Source organism: Cinclus cinclus, chromosome 6, assembly GCF_963662255.1.
Source record: "Cinclus cinclus chromosome 6, bCinCin1.1, whole genome shotgun sequence".
NCBI lineage: Eukaryota > Metazoa > Chordata > Aves > Passeriformes > Cinclidae > Cinclus > Cinclus cinclus.
Genome location: NC_085051.1, coordinates 52,397,380 through 52,419,466, shown reverse-complemented (window position 1 = coordinate 52,419,466; position 22,087 = coordinate 52,397,380). Strand labels below are relative to the sequence as shown.

Sequence of the window (22,087 nt, the reverse complement as noted above, 5' to 3'; positions counted from 1 at the left end):
CACTCTCCTGCTGAATTCCAGTCTTTATTCAGAAGCACAACAACCTTATTCTTAAGCAGATCTCACTTTTCTTAGGATCACATACACCTGTCTAACAGAATCAGGATGGGTACTTTCAGGTGGATAACCATACTGATCCATTCACAGGGGAGAAGAGTAGTAAAAAATGTCAATACACCAAGAACTGTATTTAAAAAAGTTGCTGAAAGCTATTAGCTATCGAAGATCAATTGAGAAACTGTTTATAATGAGCTAACAATGCAGTCAAGACAAGAGTCAATAAAACAAAACAGAAGACAAGAATCAAGCCTAAGAAAAAGCACGGAAGCAACGCCACACCATCAACAAATGAAATACACAATCTCCTACTCAGAGATCAGAAGCATCGGCATTATTGATGCCTCCATATAAAAGTCACAATGGGAGTGCCACTCAAGGGACACTGTTTTCCTCTCAATAGCACCTCAGCCCACTGTGCTTACACTCACTTGTATTCCGAGCTCCTTGCCCTGCAGTTTTATCAACACTTTCCAGCTCAGTCACTCTGTTCTGGAGGGATTCCACACTGCTCTTCATGCTGTCAGCCTCCTCCCAGTTCTGTCGGAAGGGACGGATTTCTTTGTCCAGTTCTTTGAGTTTCTCTGCTTGACTGTCTATCACTCGCTTTATAAAATAATAGCATATGAGTTAACACAAAGACATTCATTTATGCAAATTAAGCAAAGATTATATATTGGTAATAAGACTGAGTTCCAATATAAACGTGTTTTGCTTTTGTCTAATACTGTAGTAACAAAAGCCGTGAAAACTTAAAGCAATAGCCCAGGTATTTATGAAACACTTAAAAAAACATTTAGTGCTGCATAGGTAGAGCTCTGTCAGAATTAGCAATAGCCTTATTTTATAAAAAGGGACTTGTTAGCGTGTTCCTCCTAAGGCAGTTTGATTTTGAGTTTTTTTAAAACTTTTCGATGTAAGGACAATTTTCTAAATGTCTCCATATTGGTATTATGGGCTGATACTTGTTGAGTTTCATATGACAGTACTTAAGCAACAAAGTATGGGGACAACTTCTTGTGGTGTGGATCAAATGGCTGCCCATGTGCACAGGTTTTTATTGGTTTACAGCAAAAGAACTTGTGCCTCCAGGAAAACATCATTATTCTTGCACACATGGAACATGAGTACAAACATGTGCAAGCTCCCAGCTCACATAAATCAGTCAAAGCCTAAGTTATTATGTGCCCATAACTATATCAGAAGCCCTCAAGAATGTAAGTAAAACGACCACTTCTGTCCCCTAAGTACCTTTTAAATTCCCACTCTTACTTCCTAAACTCAATAACCCACGCATTTTGAAGGTATTTTCAGTTGAGTCTTTTTAAGAAAACAAAGTAGCCCAGCTGATTTTGGAAAGGCATGAAATGGCCAGTAGTCTCTGAAAGAGGGACATTGCAAGCACCTTAGTATATTGCAAATATAAAGAACGTATTTCCCATTCTATCTCAAATCTGATGCAAGAAATACACAGCACTTCACATTATCACATCTAATTTGTACTAGCAGGAATTTTAGCCAGAACCCTATAACCAGTTGTGAAGTTCAAACAATAACAAAAATATCTGAGAGAAGAAACTACTTTTACTACCACCTACAGTTAAATTCCAAATCTAAGTTTATAGCTTTATAGTTTATCATCATTAAGAGCCAACAAACGTAAAAACAATTTTTCATTTCTTCACAAAAACAGTAGCAGTTGAGCACAAAACGGGAAAATAAATTTACTTTGCATTTGCCTTTCTGGTTAGCCATGTGGATTCAGTGTTTCCCAGTGATGGGGAAAACCCTTCTGTCTCATGCGTCCTCCATTTCCCCTTTGAGCCATTTGCTTTTAATCACGTGGTTTCACTTAGGCTGAAAGTGTTTAACCTTTAATTGAAGGTTGCTAATTTGATGAGCCAGCTAGCAAAATCAGGTTCTAGGAATCTTACTTTTTGTCTCAAAACCACTGAGCAATTGAACATATTTCAGGACTAACTATTTATTTCTATGCTCATGTTTTAAAAGAAATTATGTGTCTCTGACTTCCAGAGTTAGGGCTTTGTGAAGGAAAGCTGTGCACTGAATAATAAATGCCAGGTAAATATATGAAGTAAATGTATTTGTATATCTGAAGTAAATATAATGAAGCAGCTGGCCTGGACTTATGAAACACCACCTACCAACACAGTCACACCCTCCTACTTGGGCTGATGGTAATCAGACAACAGAGCAGGGAAGAGCTCTTAGCTATATATGTAAGGAAACATACCACAGCATGGCCTGAATGCATGTTGTGAGAGATTTGGCCACTAGTTCACAGTTAACATGCAAAAGTAACTCAAAATATGCCCAAGTCTGATGTTTTTTCCTTTACCCATACCGGACACGAACTCTCCAAGGCAAGAACAGTAACATGGCTCGGGTTTGCACAGTGCCCCACAGCTTGCACCTCTTTGGACTAACACAGCATCAAACAAAATAAATTATCACATTCTTACAGGAACTGGGGAAGTGCTAAACATGCAGAAGAACTGTAAGGTATTCTTTTGGGAGAAGCTTACCCAAAGCTGTTATTATGGACCCACTTCTCACCAACCTGTCCAGCACTCTATCTTTGTACATGTATAACCAATTCTGGTTTAGCTGCTTCTGCCTCACATTGGCAAATTGTAGCATTTTTATCTACTGTACCTTGACATGAGAATTCAAGAGATACAAAATAATCAGAAATAAGACTTCTATTTAATTTTTAAAAAGCAGTGGGATCTCTATCTTTTTACCCTACAGGGAGTCAACCTCCCTCCTGCTGGGAGATAGTGATGTACTAAACCTGAATTTAATGCAGCAGTGGAGATTTTCACTCTATTTATTCCATTAGAAAGCACACAGATGTTCCACACTGTACTCATAAATTTTCAAGTAGATATAAATTTTCTGCATGCACTTCTCATTCTAGCAACTGACCTCTCCAGATCATTAATCCTGAGTTATGTGCTTGGCAAACCATTGCGAGCTCCTTTTGATGTTGATTTTCATATGGGGTTTTGTTTAGTATTTCTAACAACTTCCAGAATTTTAGCACTATACTTACTAAAAGAATTTTAGAAAATGTCACAAGGAATTGAAGAGCTGTAATGACCTCTCCACTGCAACTGATAGGGCAAAACCAAATTGCTAAAGAACAGACTAGAAAAGGTACTGCTTGACTTGGAAAAGAAATCATGTGTCTTTCTGTGAAGGAAGGTTATTACTCAGCAAATCATTTTATCTTCATGAGGCCACTGTTTCTTTTGACCCTCAGTACTTCAGGTCCCCTCTCCCCTTACAATGGGCTTACTCACATGCTTCAATTTCCATACAAAAGACTGGACACTGCATGTGAAAGTTCCTCTCCACGTGGCAGCAGCCAAAAAGGTATCACATACCCTTGGTAAAAACACTTTCTCTAAAGACTAATATATAAAACTCATCTGAAAACAAAGCACCTCTAGGCTGAGGTTCCTACCAGTGCCCAGGCTCCCTTGAAGCATTTACACTGGTTTTGTCAGATGCCTCCCAGTGCAGATGATGCTCAGTGATGCTGCTGCCACTCCCCAGAAAAGGTCACCTGACAGTCAGTGCTGGAACTGTACTAGACATTGCTAGCATTTGTAGCTCTTGGGGGGACAAAGCAAACAGCCCTTGCCCAGACCTGAACTGGTTAGTGCAGTACCTGTGGCTCCTCTGTAACCAGGGCTGCTCAACACGACCCAGGAAAATAATGGCTCACAAAAAGTAACCTATTCCTTCCACTCCTGGTGGGCAACAGAAGGAGGCTGACCATGTTGTCCAGGAAAAAACAAATTGGGGTGTGTTTCCAGGATACCCTTAACAATAAGGCTGAACCAGGAAATTCTGCTAAATGGAAGTAATCAGGTTGAAATAGCTTTGAAATACAGTTTGGCTTAAAATAACTAAATTGAAATAGCTGGCAAGAGGAAGTAAAGAGCAGGAGGGGAAAAAAGAAAAAAAAAAAACAAAACAGCAAAACATTTTCTCCAGTACTTACTACCACCACAAAGCCACCTGTTGGAATCTGCTGCTTTGTAGTGGTTTGGGGTTTTCTTTTTTCCAAAACCAACCATTTGAAAATTGATTTTGCTAACACTTACAGCTCACAGAAAAAGGTATTACAATCTGTTATTTAAGACAATAATGAAAAACTCTGCTCTATGTTTTTTTCCATTTCCACTCTCATTGCTGGCCATTGAGACAGCATGTGTAAGAACCCCAGGCTTACAAATTAACTTACCTCCTGGTAGATTCAATCAGCAATATCACTACATACAAGGATTAGCTCCCCAGTGTCAGAATGCAATATTGCAAGCAGGCAGCCATATCCCAGACTATCATCAGACAAGTAACAATGACTAAGGCAGGCTGAGCTGGTTACTAAGTGGGCAGGTCATGGAAAGAAATTACCACTGTAAGGAAAAACGTAGCTGCGAAACTTGAAGGTTTCCTTATAAGCCATCATCAAGGGTCTCCAGGATCTGAGCTCCTGAATGTGCCACCCTTTGAATTTTAGCCACACACTGGTTTGGATACCTTTATCTTTCTTTAATTATCAACATTTGCAGGTTGTACATGAAGTGAATAGTAAGTGAAAAAGATAATTTTATTTACATTCCTTTAAGGTGGATGCTACAACAGGTATCTGATATTCTAGCAGCAGACATACAACATTAATGTGTAAATGATACCTCCACAATTGCTTGCTAAATATCTCCTGAGGTTTCCCTAATTGTGGTTAGTATCATGCAAGCTAATAAAAATTCCCAGCACCCACATTCCAAGTCAGCTCTGAATAAAGAGCGAGGAATTTCATGCCAGGGCATCCAGAGGATTTCTAGTTTCAGGCTGGCTTGTGGCCAGGTCATTCGAAACACACAACATGAAACTTGGACCTATGAGTAAAGGAATAGCTAGATAAATTTTCCTCAGAAGGACAATAGAAATGTGGATTTTTAAAAAGTGTATTCAAATGCATTATGCTATGTTTGAATTAAATCCACACCAGACTGATCTCACTCATGATTTGTATTTTTTTTAAATACCAGCAAGTAGAGAAGAAATATGAGTAATACTTAACAATTTTAAGGTGCTAATCTTGCCCTTCACTGGGACTTTCTTAAGTATTTTTTTTAAACAAAAAAAATATGACTAGTCTTCATGAAAGATTTCTATTTTGTTTTCAATCTTTTCCCTTTTTAAACAGTATTTTTTTTTGCTTTAACACAGACTAGGCAATTGCAGTGTTTTAGTGAAGCAGCTTACCCTGTTAAACACAACAAACCAGAAGAAAAAAAATCAGAATGGCTCTCTAATAATGTAAAATCTCTCCCCCCCCTTTTTAATTAGACCACCTCACTTCACAAGTGTAAAGGCACAGAACAGAAGCTACTACCATTTCTGCTTTAATGGGGAGATTCTATATTTCTTACCTGTAAATGAAGTATTTTAGATTCATTATTCCGCAGCATTTCCTTCTGTCTTTCAATTTCTATTTCAAAGCTACAAATCTGATTATGTAAAGTTTGTATACTCTTGTTCTTTTCCAAACTTTCATTCTGGAGCAAGGCCACCTGGAAAAAATTCTACAATTACTCCTGCCAAAGTTTATTAAAATACCTATAACTTTGTTAGTTTACAACTAACTTAAACACATGAAAGTGATAAGATGCTAATAAAATCTCTCTCCATGTCTTGCAAATAAATAAATAAATAAATAAACAAACAAAATCCAACCTTCTGATAGCTATTTTTGCACTTCCAATGTATGGCAGTGATACAACTTTGACTTAATAAAGTGCAGATGGGACCCAAAACCAGCAAAGAATTTTTGTCTAAATGCAACATTTTCTTTATTCACTTGTTGTTTAATGGCTCGGTTTCCTGGTTTCCACCAACTGACTTGGGAGTTGCTTGGAGTTTGGAAGAAACAACCTAATTCACTCTAAACTGGTGTTAAGAACTCGAGCCCTGCACAGAAGGGACACCAGAGACAAGCTGAGCTGGCTGGATCAGGGAACAGTAATCATCTTCACCTACTCCAATCTGTCCTGATCTACAGCAAATTTAAGGAAAAACATCTGCATGGGACTGACTTGACTTAAAAGAATGTGATGGTGATGGAAACTCTTGAAATGAGTGAATACAGAAGGGATCCATGCATTTGAAGGACAATCCAATGGTGCCTACTAGTAGAAAAGACCAAAGACCTACAGGCTGTGAATTATGTTCTCTCTCTGTGCCGACATTTTATGAATTTATTCATTAGTGACTCATTCTGTTTTTAAAACATGAGCCTTGTTAAAAGAGTATCGTATTATATATCTCCTTGGGGATGAAAGTAATACAGTAAATATTTTCTACCACACTGCTTGCTGCTTGTTCATTAATGTGGTTTGGAGAAGGGGGTTGCTTGGTGGTGGTTCATTGCTTTTTTGAGAAATGTAGTTTTTCCCCAGGCAAGATCATTCAGCAGTCAAAATGTAGAAAACAAACACTTGGCACAAGATGATGTTTGGGCATGCCCTGACTATTCCACAGATAGATCTTTGTACGGGTATCATGCAGCACCATTTCAGACCCAAAAAAATCCTGTTAATGTTTCACATCAAGACCAATTACTTGGATGTCTCATGTTCTCAAAAAAATCTACTCTTTGGCCTCTATTACAGGTGCTAGTTTGAGGTTAAGCCATTTTCACCACTGAAGCCACTGTGGCTGCCACTGCAGAATTCCATCCCCCTAACTGCCCTCTAATCAGACACCACCACCAAATCCCTTATGTGTCACTGCACTCCTAGCAGAACATAGCCTTCTCAAAAAAGTAATTAATCTCAAATCTCTGAACCAGCCTAACCAGACAAAGTCCACAGGCATTCAGCAAGTTCATTAGACAGGGGCACAAAAATTCAGACACCATAATATATGTGTGATATTACTTTTCTGTATAGTACACTACAGTGTGTGTGCATATACACACATAGTTTGGTTTTGCACTTTATACATGGAAAAACTGGCAAAAGAAACGAGACAAATCTAAGTTTGTCAGTGCAGAGAGAGAAGCAATATTGAGGCTGAAGGAATGCATGCCTAGGTACTAGAAAAACCTTTCAAGAACAAGCTTAAATTTAAACCAGTACCTCTGCCTCCCAGATATTTAAGATCTGTTGGGTGGATGCTTCATTTTTTTGCATCCTCCATTTCCTTAAGGAATCTAGAGTTCTTCAGTTAATTGTGATCTTTACATTTCCCTTTTCTCACTGTTTCCTCCCCAGGCCTCTCAGTCACAAGGCAGTTGTGCTGTGGGTCACTAAGCACTGCATTTCCATTTTTCTACAAGTTGTAAAACATAGGCCTGTCTTGTACTGAGATTTTCCACACAGTTTTACAGCATACAAGAGAAGAAGAATTATGTCCTGCAGTCCTTAATCATACAGGACTGTCATTGCTAAGTCAGCAATTGTAGTTTGGTTGTGATTTGTGAATAAAAAAAAATATTTAACACTAAATAACTTCCCAGCTATAGTTTCAGAATAAGTCTTTGGAACTTCAGTTTAAAAAAGGGTAAAGGAAACACAGCATCGAATTACAAATTGCATCAGCTTCTTTTACTTAGTTGGCATACTTGAAATATTCCTAGGAAAAAGCATGCTCTTATTCAGCAGTTTTGCAAATTAAGCTGTTGCTTATTGACGCTTACTAAACAAGAATGGGAAAAAAAACCTCATGCCACAAGAAATTGTATTCAAACAGGTCCCATATCATAGTCTCATATTAAAAAAGGAAAAACAGTTTATACAGTTTTCTGTAAGAATGTGATGAAGCCACAAAATTAGTTTCAACTGATTATTTCCAACATTACAGAACTGTGGGAGTTCAGTCTGCAATTCTACATCACCACAGAGGGAAAAAAGCACTGAATTTTAATTCCTCCCACAAAGTTTTGATTCAAGATTTTACGTCTGACCTTCTCTTACTACTCTTTGCCACCAGCACCATTCAACACTAAACTCCTAACGTAGCACAAGCTTTGCAGCTGTGAACGCTTCCAATTTGCCTACTCCAGAAGCACTGTTAAATAATGTGGTGACTGGGAGAAGACAACTTCTCCTTTCCACTCCAGAGAACCCCAAATGAAATCTTGACCCTATACAAACTAAGAAGACTTCCACTGACCTCAGCAGGGCAATGATTTCTGAGACACCCATCAGCCAAGTTGACTTTGCACTGTTGTTCTTCAGTGCATTGATCAATTTTTTCCTCAAAGAAGAGCACAGCAATGAAGTTACAAATCATTTTGTTACCCTTCTCTAGAACAAAGTCACTGACATATGACATGTGGTTAGCTATTCTGGTAACTTGGCACTGGCTTGGGATTTCCAGTGATTCAACTCTTTATTATGAATAGGAAGAAGCCTACAAAGCAGGAAGTAAAAAGAAAAAAAAAATGGACATACAGTGTTAAGCAGTTATGTCCAAAACGAAAGTTGAAACAGAAGTCCAACATAAAACAGTAGTAAAGTGTATATTCTCTAAGGTCTCTAAGACACAAACATAGAACCACTGGGCATTTTTTAAATGACAAAGAACCTCTCAGGACACTGACAAAAGGCAGAACATGATCTATTCTGCAAGTCACTGGGAACATGGGATTTTCCTATGATGTGAAATAAACTGTGTAGTTTTAATCAGACTAATGAAAAACCAACTAAGGATATGAATCTGTTTCTCTCAAAACTGAAAAATGTTAAGGTCCTACATTGACAAAGTTTCACATGCAAAAGCAAACTTAAGTAATGCCATGGATAGCCAAACTAAGACCTACCTACACATGCAGAAAAATTCTATCTAAAAAACCTGTATTAGACCTCTCCCCAGTTCAATGGCTTCCTTAAGAGGCTTCAAGTTCAAAACCAAGCAGTTTAGGGACAAACATGCTGGGGGCAAAAATCATACTACACTGTTCCAGGTGACATCTGTTTCCAAACTACACTACCTGCAGCTGCACAACCTTGCTGGAGACCCAGGCAGAAGAGATCTCTGCAGGCCAAGAAGGGAATGTGCTTTCTAGACAGAGTTTGCTGAACTCTAGCTTGAGATCTGCTCTGAGATGACAGAAATGATATCATAAGTGCCACTGAGCTTACACTGGAACTGCAACTTGTGAACTCATTTGAGAAAAGTCTGAAGGGGCTCCTGACTCTTATGCCTGCGTTTGTAAAATACTCTGGTAATTCTGGGATTTTCTTTCCCCTAAAAATACAGAAACATCAGTTTGATGTCCATGTAAGTCTTCTTCAAAAGGATTTAACAAAACAGTAATTTGTTCTGAAGTTTTGTATTTTTCAAATCAAAGCCTTGAATTTCATTTGCAGAACACATGGTTAAGTCATTCAAGCTTATTCGCAAGATTATACCTGATACAACTCCCAGCATCTCCCAAATCCCAAACAATTTAAAACCTGGAGTCCCAAGGAACCACTGCAACATGGACTTCATGCTGGTCTAGCAATAAAGCAGACATCATCATGTCCATGAGTTACAGTATATTTAATTTAATTAACCTGTGCAGGTCTTTAAGTTTGGAGAGCAATAACAAAAATAAATATAATAAATAACCAGTTTATCACACACTTCTGAAGTTATGTCAGGAAAAATGATGAGGTAGAAAAGATACAGCTCATACTGCTGCCATGGCTTTCTGAACTCTGTTCTGTTAGAAGGCAGATCAGAGAGGAAATACAATACTGGACTGTTTATTTATGTGAAGAAAGTGTTTTAATTGAATTATCAACGAGGAAAATTGTCCATGGAGTTTCGAAGCCAAGTTTCTCACAGCGTTTTATTACACAACAAAGCTACAAAGATACACTAAATGGCTTGATAGCTTTTGCAGCCTACTGGTGCTTAGCTGTAATGCTGAACAGCTGTAAAACAGGAAAAAAAGCGCTTCTGCCAGTACTTTTATATGATTTCAAAAAGTCAATGAAAATTAGAAGTGAGTAGAAGATATACCTTATTTTCTAGAGCATTGCTCCACTCTTTCAATAAGTTAACATGCTGCACTGCTGAGCTGGCTTCATGTGCTTTAATTTGTTGGTTTGTTCCCTGTGACAACAAAGAATTTATACATTTTAGCCAATTCCACTTCTTTTAAACCTACAAAGAAAGAGTATATAAAGACATCGAACCAACACTACATACTTTGGTTCACAGTGGTGTTTGTTGCAAAACTGTAGAGAGGAGGGAAATCTACTTGGGAATTTACAAAAATCAGGAATACATTTAATATAGCAAGTGTTCTATACAACTGCTACATATCTCCACCCAGTGTGCTTGCTAACTCAGAAACAATAAAGATGAACAAGATTTACAAAATGAATTACATTTTAGAGTCTTTTATGTACCTTAAAACTAAACAAAGCACAGTATGACTCGAGTCATATAAAATCTGAAACTTCCAATTCCACTGACTGTAATTTAAAAGTTCCATTCTATTTCATGAACAGCTTCATAAGCACTACATTTTCCTTCAGCTGAATATTAAAGACAAATATTTAAGATAAATTTATCACCACTGGAAACCGCCAGCTTTATAAACTACACTGAGAGTTATTACAATGCCTATTTTGTCATGTTTAAGATGTTACCATGACTGTTCTATGATATTCAGATATGCTGCCTCTGCACAACCTACAAGTGCTGTTACAAAGAACCACTATATAAAGAGTTTACAGAACACACATAGATTATATACAGAGTACATAAGATGCAGACCACATTACTTACTTCATTTGTATCATGCTGCATTACACCTACTTCAGTAAGTGCTTTGCAATGCAGAGAATGTTAGCTTTGATGGTGCATAGTGCTGCAAAGCAACTGAAAGGGTTTCAATGATCCTCAAGGTATGTACTCTATATAAAATCCTAAAAATATATATGTGGATATATGTACATATATGCACACATATACATACATAAAATGAATGGCAATACGTACGACATAACAGTGGGCAGGGTTACAGCACTGATCAGTTCTACCACTAAGAGCATTACTGTTAACACTTAAAAAGATGAATGCTTGTTATTTAAGAACCTGGAAATACCTGCAGGACATCATCTATTGAGAAGTGTTGCTCCTTAGTGAGTCCTTGTCTCTTTAAATAGCCATGGGCTAACAAATAAATCATTCTATCACATAAATGCCATTTTTTCCTGTCGTTCTGAAATGTCCTGAATATTTTCATTACATAAGCATGCAAATTCCCCAGGATTTATGGTAAGGGAAGCAGAATATTGGAATAAACTATTGGAATACTACTACTGAAACTAAACTCTGAAGTTTGACTTTATTATTTTAACTTTTGCAGGGATTGCCAGGATTAAAATCTGAAACTTTCGTTAAAAAATAAATTTCATGCTTTGATTATACACCTATGGGCACACAGACATATTAATGCACATATAAATACATGTTTTAAGTGTGCTAACCTATGTGTAACCTCAATTAAAATATTAAGACACACAAATGAGAGAAAATATAAACATACTTAGTTCAAAAAAATGCTTTCATAGAAACAACTGAAGTTACTAGTCTATTTTCTGAAGAACTAAAGAGACTTTCCTCTTATCCTAAGTTAAAAAGTTCTTCAATTGTGTCATATTCCTATTTCAACAAGATACACCTAATAACTGAACTCAAACCACTGCAGGAACGTGTGGGCTATTCATGTTGTTTATTTTTAAAGCACAAAATCAAACATCTCCTGTATAATCACTTGGTGCAACTGGATGATTTTCTTAACTGAAACTGGAGAAGTCCAGAACTTTCACGTTAAAGAATTAGGTTCTATTTGCAGACTTTCATCAATTGGGAAGTATAATTGTTATATACTGACCTGAAAAGTGCAGCCATAACGCTTAAAACTACAGGTACTTGGGGCATTAATACATTCTGACAAATGTGCATTCAACTGTAATAGGAAAAAAATGTGAGTTTTGGCAAAAAGACTTTTGCATGATAACATAAAGGGCAGAGGTTATCAGGTTTGTATCGTGTGCCATTTGCAGAACATACAACACACATGTGTATATTTTCTCCAGTCTGATCTCAAGTGCTAATTCTGTATATACACATATGTAAACCACACACACATGCCAATACAGTATACAGTGTGATACACTTAATATACAGTGAAACTTCTACCAAAGACTATTTCAATAGGCAACCCAATTTAAAAAAACCAAAACAAACAGAAAGAACATACTCTACAATTATTTCATTTCATTTGATTTTAGTGAATGGCTAATCTTTTCTCAAAAAGCAACTTTTTTATTTTACTGGTGCTCTGAGCAAGTCTTAAGATCAGTTTCACTGTAGTAAAGTACATTTTTTTCTAATCCTAATTTCACGAGGAGCCAACTTTTCAAAACATAACATGCAATTCTCCGTGCCTAAATTTAACAGTTAAATTACACAAAAAAGACTAAACAAGTACTGCATGAAACAGACAAAGTTTTAGAATAGGTACAGTTCAATAACTTTAAAAAAATGCAGTACGCGGGATTAAAACTGAGTAGTAAAATGCCTGCATTTGTCACAGATTGAGATTTAGTCCAATATCTTGTATTATTACGAGCACAGACTGCTTTTCGTTGAGAAGTAAACCAATTTGCAGAAGCATATACATATATATGGACAGCAGCAGCACAGGTGGCAGCAGCTGGATGCAAACTGCCTGGAAGTTGGAGCAGAGAGATATTTTTGAAAAGGACAGCCTAACAAACACTCTCTTTTCAAAACCAGAGTCTGCAGTTTCTATTTCCCCCAAAGCAGACAGGAGCCAGAGCCTGGCTCCTCAGCTGGCATCCCTCTTTTGGGTTGCAGAATCTCATTTGGAATTTCCCACATCTTAAGCCCCACAGCTCATCCACCTCCCTGGAAAGAAGTGGTGAATCAACACTGCTTTGAATGTGTAGCTCTGGAACAGGCAAGAGAGTCTTTAAAATCTTGTACTGAGATGCCATCAGTCACTCATCTCTGATTCACAACTATTGTGTTCTAAACACTACCTGTAGAAATTCACAGCATCATTTCAAAAGACATGTAGGGGAGAAGAAAAAAAAAAAAGAAGTAAGAAAGGGACATGTGGTCTAACAGGTTTTACAAGAACGACACGTTTTGCAACTTCTCAAAACCAGAAGTCTGCCAAAGAGTTATGAATTAAACATGAAAATTGCCTTTTATTCTATGGTAGGATCTCCACTTGTACACTACAGAATTTTCTCAAACTGTTAGGCAGGCATTTTCCCATTTTTGGCATTTGACTTCTTGTCCCTAGTCATGCAACCAAGAAATACACACATTTTCACAGTATTAGAAAAAAAATTAAGCAACATACAGCAACAGATGATGCAGGACAAAGGGCTGTTTAAAGTTCTGTTTCTACCCATGGTTTCAAACCCCATTCTACCTCTGTGTGTAACAACTGAGCCTTTAATGGTGCAGTTCTTACAAGCACTCAGACACACCTCTAAAAGTAACTGCTCAAGTCAGGGTTTAAGGATAAGCCAAAGTGCTCCAGAATCAGGATCTAACCTTGGCAGTAAGCACTGGTAAGGTTGGCCGGTATTTTCTCTTTTCTTAACAACTCTGTTTCTCTTAATAAATACAGTATCTATAATATATTTTGTATTTCATTATCTTGGAGGAAAAGACTGCACTAAACTTTGGCAGGGTTCTTACCTGCCTTCTGCACTCTGCTGCAACTAATAATTTACAAGTGCAACTAAAAAACTGTATGAATCCAGCTCAGGAAGTAAGTAGCAGAGGAAAGAGAAAAGCTCATCCTCAGATCAGAAACTTCACTTTCCTTAAAAGAGGCTTACTGAGTGATGAAGACTTCAGTAAATTCTTCTCTATCCTTGGCAAGTTAAGTTCTACTTTTAAGGAAAAATTAAGTACTTCAATTTTGACAGATGCTACTTTTATCTTTCCAGGTACAAGAACATGGATCTCTTCAAAGCAAGGCTTTAATTTTCTTTTTAATCTACATTTTACTGGAAACTTCTATACAGTAAGAGAAACCTTTATGCATTGTTGCATCTGCTTTTGGGAGTGTTATATTCTACCTTAATCTTACACCATTTCTCTAAGTATCAGTTACTGTTTTCCCCCAAAATTTAATAGATTTAAACATAATTTAAGTTTTTCCATGAAATTACACATCTATATGATTTCAGTACTCTTTACTAACTTTTGTCAACATGCACTTAATTTTAATTGTGCATTTTTATTTTAATATACGCTAACTACCCCAAGATGCTGCTCTAAGGTGCTGAAAAGAGGGAAGGGCAGGGGAGAGCTAGTAAAAACAAAAGCAGGAAGGACATATGCTAGTCTTGGACAAACCAAGTGTAATAATGACTCAAAATTGTTTCTTTTAAATAGCTTTTCAAGAAATCATTAAAAATATTTGAGTGTTATCACACTTAACTGTGTGGTAGAAAAAGCTTTTCCTTAGATCTCACATTTTAACAAGGAAATGGCTTCTGGCAAAATTCTTGCGAGATCTTACTAAAGACATTATTTAATTTTTCAGCACAACACAGGGCATGACTTCTTACCTCGCTCCTCATGAGTGTTTTAACACTGCATTTATGAGGACATGAAACCATGACACATGGGCAGTCTGTATCTTCATGTTTCTACAGAGGGAAAAAAAGCAAACAAACCACAAATCAGATCTTACTCTTTCATTAAGAGAGGACTTACCTGCAAAGAAAAGCATCCTACAGTAATTAAAAATCCCACAAGATTTCTTCAATGCACAGTTACAGAACTGCAATTCCGCAAACATCATTTGTACTTTTGATGGAGGTGTTGATATTCTGAAGCAAAACCAAGAGTTCCTTGTGTTTTCCCATGCAAAGCAAATCTATTCACTTACCATTTTATTGGTTTTACTTTGAACAATGAAACAGCAGTCCAAGTCAAGTTTTAATCCCCAACAATTACTCACAAAATTGGGCATCTTTAAGAGAAAGCAGAACCAGTGTAAATGTCCTTTCTAGTAAGGGTATGTAGCGCATGGAAAAGTTCATCAGAAATGTCCACTGCCCATTCTCAAGAGATTCTCTTCCCTATGTATGGATGTTCCCTTCCAATTCTTTTCTAGTTTTGATTCCCAAACACCCGATACAAAGACTCACTATTACACACCATGATGCTGGGCAGGGATTTCAATCTGGACTCAGATGACAGGTATCTCAGCATTGCTGACAAACCCTATAACCCCAGTGAGGGAAGAAAGTCAGGCCCAAGATAACTGAATTTACATTTCCTCTCAGTTTTCTCAACAAAATGAAAAATCCGTTTCTCGTCAAGTGACACATCCCATTCAACTTGAAACACACTGCTTCATTTCTGGTACTTAAGAAAAGCAAAGGCAACAAAGCTCTAGATTTATAAGCCTGTTAGAAAGGGTAGAACAAATAGCATGCCCTTTATGCCAGTAACCAGGTCTATTTTCTGAAACAAACCAAGACGTAAAGCAGATCTGATCTCCAAGATCATAACAGCCTTGGTCACAATTCTGGCATAAATCTGCCACTATCTGAAATGGTTTATCTCCTCCTTTTAAAGCAGGCCATCAGACACTGCCCTGCCCCATCTACCCTGCCATGCTCCCCATTCACACTCGCTCACTTGGGATGTGGCACAGTCCCAGTGACAGAACCAGGGAACCCTCAGCTGCTCCTTCGCCAGGGAACCCTGGGACAGTTCCTGAGCCATCTTCAGCCCGCCCCCACCAGGGTACCCAGCCAGGAGCAATGCCAACCAGCCAGGAGCAATGCCAGCCCCTCTCCTCAGAACAGCCTGTCAGGGTGACAGCGATGCTCTTCTGACAAGCAGAGTCCCAAGGCACCCCTCCTGCTCAGAGTCAACAGCTGGACCTGGGCCTCTCATTCTGAACACATCTGGAATTGTGCTAAGGGAGACCTCACACACAACCATGTGACTCTAGGAACCTAACGCCCTACACACACTTCCTTAGCTATTTATCCATTACAAACCCAGAAACTTAATACTCCCTTCTAATGTTCATTCCCTAATTTTAATTCCCTAACCTACCCAAATCATCTGACAAAGGCTGCGACACCAAATCTTGGTTCATGATAAACAGGCAACATGCAACTTCTCAGCATTCTCTCCTGTTTTCCTCCTTGCTCCACATCCCAGTGTCCACCCACTGAAGCCATGGCAAGCCTTTCCAGAATACACCAGAGTAATCCCAGTCCATCGGCAGAACTCTCACTCCAAATCTAAATTCAGCCAGCTGAGCACATAAAGCCAAAGCCCAAACCCAGTACAAACCACAGGTGACAGCACATGCAGGGCTCCCAGCACAGTTGAGGGCAGGGCAGGATATTAACAGGGCTCCCAGAAAAGCCAGTGCCACATTAGGAACACGTCAGGCTCCAGAGAGGTGACAGGGAACAAGGGACAATGTCTGGGGTCTTCCCCAATGCTGTCCCAGCCAGCTCAGCTATATTTCAGACCACTGGGCAGAGCCCAGACTCCCCTGGCAAGGTCTGGGTTATGGCCAGGGTTTCAGGGAGGGGCCCAGGCACAAAGCAGTCCTGTCCTTCCAGATGTCTCACTACTGCTGGCTAAGTACCAGTTTTACAGGACAAGCACTTCCAAGCAGCTCTCTGGATTATACACAGAAAAATACAGTAATCCAGAAGCATTTCAGACTACTAGTCTCCACTTTAACAGTGCACCATCTTTATCTGCCAGGAGGTAGAGGATGGAAAAGGTAGGTTTGTGACAAAGAGACCCTAAATTTATAGACAGTTTGAACAAAAGACATTATGAGGCTAAGTCACTGAGTGAGCATGCAGGCAAGACAAATACAAGCCTTCTACTGACATTGTTAATTTGTTGGAGTCTGCCTCCAACAACGGGGATTTCCTACCCCACGGGTCATGGGATTCTATGAAGACATGAACCACATGTTCTCCAGTAAAATATTTTGTTTCCATTTGCATACCTTTTTTCTCAGTCTGCTCCCCCATCTCCATTTTCAGTTCAAGTCACTGAGGCCAGCTTCAGTCATTATTATATTTGAGAAAATTCTAGGCTACAGAACCCAGAGATAAATTCAAGTCCATCTCTAAAAATCCAATTTTGTCAACAGGGTAACAAAACTCAAATGAGAAGTCAAAAGAAATCTAACAGTACCTAAAGGGGCTAACAGAAAACCAGAGAGGGACTTTTTACAGGGGCATGTAGAGATAGGACAAGGGAGAAGGGCTTTAAACTGATAGAGGGCAGGTTTAAATTAGATGTTAGGAAGTTCTAGACTGTGAGGGTGTCGAGGCACTGGAACAGATTTTCCAGAGAAATAGTGGATGTTTAATCCCTGGAAGCATTCAAGGCTGGATGTGGTTTTGAGCAATCTGGTCAAGTGGAAGGCATCCCTGCCCACAGCAGAAGGGTTGGAACAAGAATGATCTTTAAGCTCCCTTCCAAGCCAAACTATTCTGGGATTCTAAGATTCAAACATGCAGTGTCATTAAGCTTCTGATTCTTATTACTGAAGTATAGTGAGGTAACATTTTAATCAGGCCACAACAAAGAAGCCCCTCTGTATTTCTATAACCACTGAACTTCTAAAAATCTCAGAAAAAGTCCCAAAAAATATCAGCCAGTGCAGTCTGCAGAACATAGTTGAAACTCACTGATTCTGTCTGTTAAGACACCACACATTTTTAGTATCACTTTTTGCCTCATGCCATCCCCAGCCTTGTCATAATTCTGCAAGGACAGCATCCATAATCTACCCAAACATACTCTCACCTCTGTATCAGAATGTACAAGAATAAATACAGGGCGGAGTTATTTTTTTCTGTGTATTTTCATCTCAGCCACCTTATTCTAGGTAAGGCACAGTTACTGAACTACCAGACCCTGCAAGTGTGCACTCAAATAACTGAGAGCCAAATCTAAATAAGAATTTGGCAAGTTTCTACCTATACCTTTTTGTAACAACATCTCCAAGCAAAGAACACTTATTGTTGTCAGACCTCACCTAACAAACAACACACAAGAATACAAATGAGATTAAAATTTTCATCACTCTTACTATAGTAAGGAAGTGTCAGATCCAAGACCAACGGACTACAGAAACTATGTAGGCAGAATTTTTTTAGAAAGGTTAAAATCATACCAAGATAGATTCAGCATAATACCTTTCAATGTGAAATAACCCAAACACAGGCAATTTAAAATTCTATGTGTAAAGTAAGCATGACTTTCTCAACCTCTGCTCTGCAATTCTAACCCTCAATATGCTGCCTATCTGATGCCAAGAACAATGGTAGCTCATCCTAGGCCTGTCATGAACCACGGCTGGTTATGGCAAGGTACAATTTGCTTTTATATTCTTCCTTTCCCCACACAATGGGTTTTACATTCTTCCCTTCCTCCCATAACAGATCACACAGTACTCAAGAAGGATTACATAGAAGATGCTATTTTTCCAGTCAGTTGCAATGCTTATGCTCTTCTTGCACAATATTTGATTGTTATTATGGTAGTTGCATTTATTATTTAAATTGTAAAAAAAAAAATCTAAAAAGCATAGCAAAATTAACTTCAGTATTAATACCAGGCGGTGGATATGAACTCTTTAAAATGCAGTATCTGAACATCAGAATAAAAAAAATATTTCCTATTCAATGCACTTTTTTCCCCACAGGAAAAAGACACATTTTGAAAGTCAGCCTATTTTCTTTTTTGAATTATTAATTCTGGCTGAGAGGCCAAAGTTCTTTTGGCAGCTACAGAGAAGAACAAGAAGAGTTGTTATTATTCTACATTAATGTAGGAAATCTTAATATACACAAGAAAATACTGCACCTGCAACATAATCATTGGGACTTGGCTTTTACAGTATTTACAGGTTGTCTCCCGGTATTTACAGGTCTTCTCTACATGGTCTGGCAAATCTTTTCTCAGTATTTTTTCTTTACAATCAGCACGAGGACATGGGAGTTCTTCAAACTGACAATCAGTTCTCAAATGCATCTGAAAGATTAAAAAAAAAAAAAAAAGTCAATCCTTCGAAGACATCCAACATTGAGTAACTTCAGAACCAAATTAAGGAGAGTTATTTTGTGAACTGCATCACACAAGAGCAAACACTGACAAATCTACTGGGGAATACATTTCTGACTGGACACTCCCTTTACCTGGACAGCTGATTTCACTGTATTACAGATGTACATGAGCTACTTCTACACTAAAAGCATTCCAACACACCACAAAATTCTACACAGGCTATTTAAAGAAAAGGTAAGAACTCTTTTTAAAGGTATATTATTCCACATAAACATAGGTACTGCTTTAAGTTGTTTAGGTACCTGAGCTTGCTCACTCAAAGGAAGTAATCTACACATCTCACAGCAAACTGCTGTGCAGCCAGCCATACCATACAGCTGCTGGATTACTGAATTACTGCTGTCTCATGATTTCACCAAAACAGCTCCAGGTTATTTTACACAACTCTGGAGAAGCCAAAGGTTTAATTTCATGCATAAACACCACATGAAAGGATTAATAAAAACACACCAAAAGAGAAATCAGATTTCTCACATTTGTCAAGTACACATTAAGATTCTTCACTATTCTATTTCTCCTCCCAGTTTTCATTTGGTTCATCCATTTATGTTTCAAAGCCTTACTGCCAGACAATCACAATTTTTACAATTCCTTACAGTTCATAAAAAGGCTGAGTTTCAAAACAGCTTAAACCTATTGTAACATTTATAAATCACATTAACCACCAGTCAGAGCAAGTTAAGAAAAACGACTGATTTTAATTTGTAAGAATTTTTTCTTCATTCTTTAACTCAAAAGAAATAACTTACCAATAATTGACCCAAAGATAGCTGTTCCTTACAGCCCTTGTTTTCATTTCTGCAGTATATTTGAAGGGCAAGTAACTCTCGCCTGCAACAATTATCTTTAAAAACCTGAAAAATCAAAAGTCACTTTATTTTAGAAACTGAAAACCACTCAAGGATATGCAAGTTCAAATAAAGTAGAAGCCATGCAGTTCAGCTACAGCAGTGTGATTCAATTCTAGCTTTATGTGCCAGAAATAAAATCCTGCTATTCTGTTTTTTCTAGAATGTGCACAACACTGTGGCTCCTCCACTGTGAAATGGCTCAGTGAAAGAGTATTTGGACAGATATTCTACTACTCTTTCAGTTTTGCTGTAAATACAGCAAAGGGAAAGGTACAAAAAAGGACCAAATTTGCTGCTATTTTCTTGCCAATATTAGGCCTGCACAAGCTAGAACTCTCTCCATTGTTTGGGAAGCTGCTGTATTAGGCACAATACCATAAGACAGAAGTGACTCAAAGCACAGTAGTTTGGAGGGGAAATGTTTCATGGATGGTGGTCCCAAATTTTTTAGACTGGTTGGCTGGAATACGTACTTGCACTTCAGTGGTAACACAAAACGACAGATATTTTTTAAGGTTTTGGATGGAAGGAGGGTTTTTTTATTTCACAGATAAGTGGGATTTAACTGTCTCTCAATTTTTATGTTTATAAGAACTTTCAGTGTTTTCTGTCCACAATAAAACTGAACGAAGTTACAAATAGCGGTTGGGGTTTTAAGTTTTACACCTTCTATAGGAGATACCCATAAGAGACAACACAACTGAGCTCTCAAGAAGCCAAGCTGAGAAGGGCAGGAACTAGAGAGAGAGAGACAAGATTTGAAAACCATTACTGCTACTTTGAAGTCCAAAACCAAAGAGATAAACTTCTAATTGTTTTTCAACTGTTTTAATAGCCATTAAGAAATACCTTAAGAACCAAGCCCAAACTATGGCTGCTTCTCTGAAAAACAGACTCCTGATACAGTGTACACTGCAGGTACTGTGTACACTGCAGCACTCCTGTAATTATAGAATGGTTCTGCATGCTAACACTTAACCAAGAATTATGATCCACCTGCCCACAGTGACTATGAATTTATCCCCAGTATCAGTGAAGAAGGAACACTGCAATCCCTCTCATCTGATCTCATCTGACACAGGTCACTGATTTCTATTTACTTTTCAGAAGCATGTGGGAAGTTTAATCAACAACTCTCATTTAAATAATCAATTGGCTATGCTGCAGCATCTTTTCCAAAGAAATACACAGGGTCAGTATGCAGAGTTCTGCTGACTGAAGGTAAGGTAAGAAGACAGCTTCTAGAGCTTTTCAAAGACTATCTAAAAGCATTTCTGTGATTTAGGACTTCAGCATTCTGTGGGAAGAGAGGTTTCCAGTTTCATGAAAAACACTGATTTGCAGTTAGTCCAACAGGTATTTAGTATACACTGGCCTTCTTGTTTTGTTTTAAAAACACCTGAAGTTTCATAACAAATGTACATTTTTATGTATATTGAAAGCCAGAATGTCAGAGTTAAAAGAACAAATAAACTAGGCATCATGATTGTCAGTCTGAGCTCCTGGGGAGTCTATCCATGTCAAAACCAAATGATGCTGAGCACTATTCAGAGAACTGTTTTGGATTGAAACAGAGATTAACACACCCATCAACCCTTTCTTGAAAATGGTTATGAACACAAATATTCATTTAGGCAAGAAAGACTACTAGCACAAATAATCTACTAAACACTTTAGCAATAATGTAGAAGCACATAAACCATGTACTAAGTCCAGAAGTTTTTCAACCTTCAACGTTTCAAAGGCAGCGAAGAGCTCTGATGTGAAAAACAGCGAAGAGGGTATCACTGAAATAACTTCCACATATGAAAAAAGTGATCTGATTCCATTACGATTACTGTAACTCCCCACAGTCCTAATTCCAGTGGGTTTCACTGAACACCACACTGCAAAAGAGATGAGTGAAACAGCAACCACTGGGCTAGAGCCAAATCAGTGTTCACCTAGACCTATCA

At 38.1% G+C, this 22,087-nt stretch overlaps 1 protein-coding gene across 1 annotated transcript in view; it reads right to left on the bottom strand.

Moving 5' to 3' along the window:
• Positions 1-22,087, bottom strand: part of TRAF3 (TNF receptor associated factor 3) — a 70,327-nt gene that overhangs the window by 8,925 nt on the left and 39,315 nt on the right. Inside the window, exons 5-11 of the mRNA XM_062495645.1 lie at positions 20,031-20,135; positions 19,021-19,188; positions 14,721-14,801; positions 11,993-12,067; positions 10,108-10,200; positions 5,526-5,666; positions 489-663 (exon numbers count right to left, since the gene is read on the bottom strand). Coding sequence (XP_062351629.1) covers positions 489-663; positions 5,526-5,666; positions 10,108-10,200; positions 11,993-12,067; positions 14,721-14,801; positions 19,021-19,188; positions 20,031-20,135 — 838 coding nt within the window. The remainder of the gene's footprint in view (positions 1-488; positions 664-5,525; positions 5,667-10,107; positions 10,201-11,992; positions 12,068-14,720; positions 14,802-19,020; positions 19,189-20,030; positions 20,136-22,087) is intronic.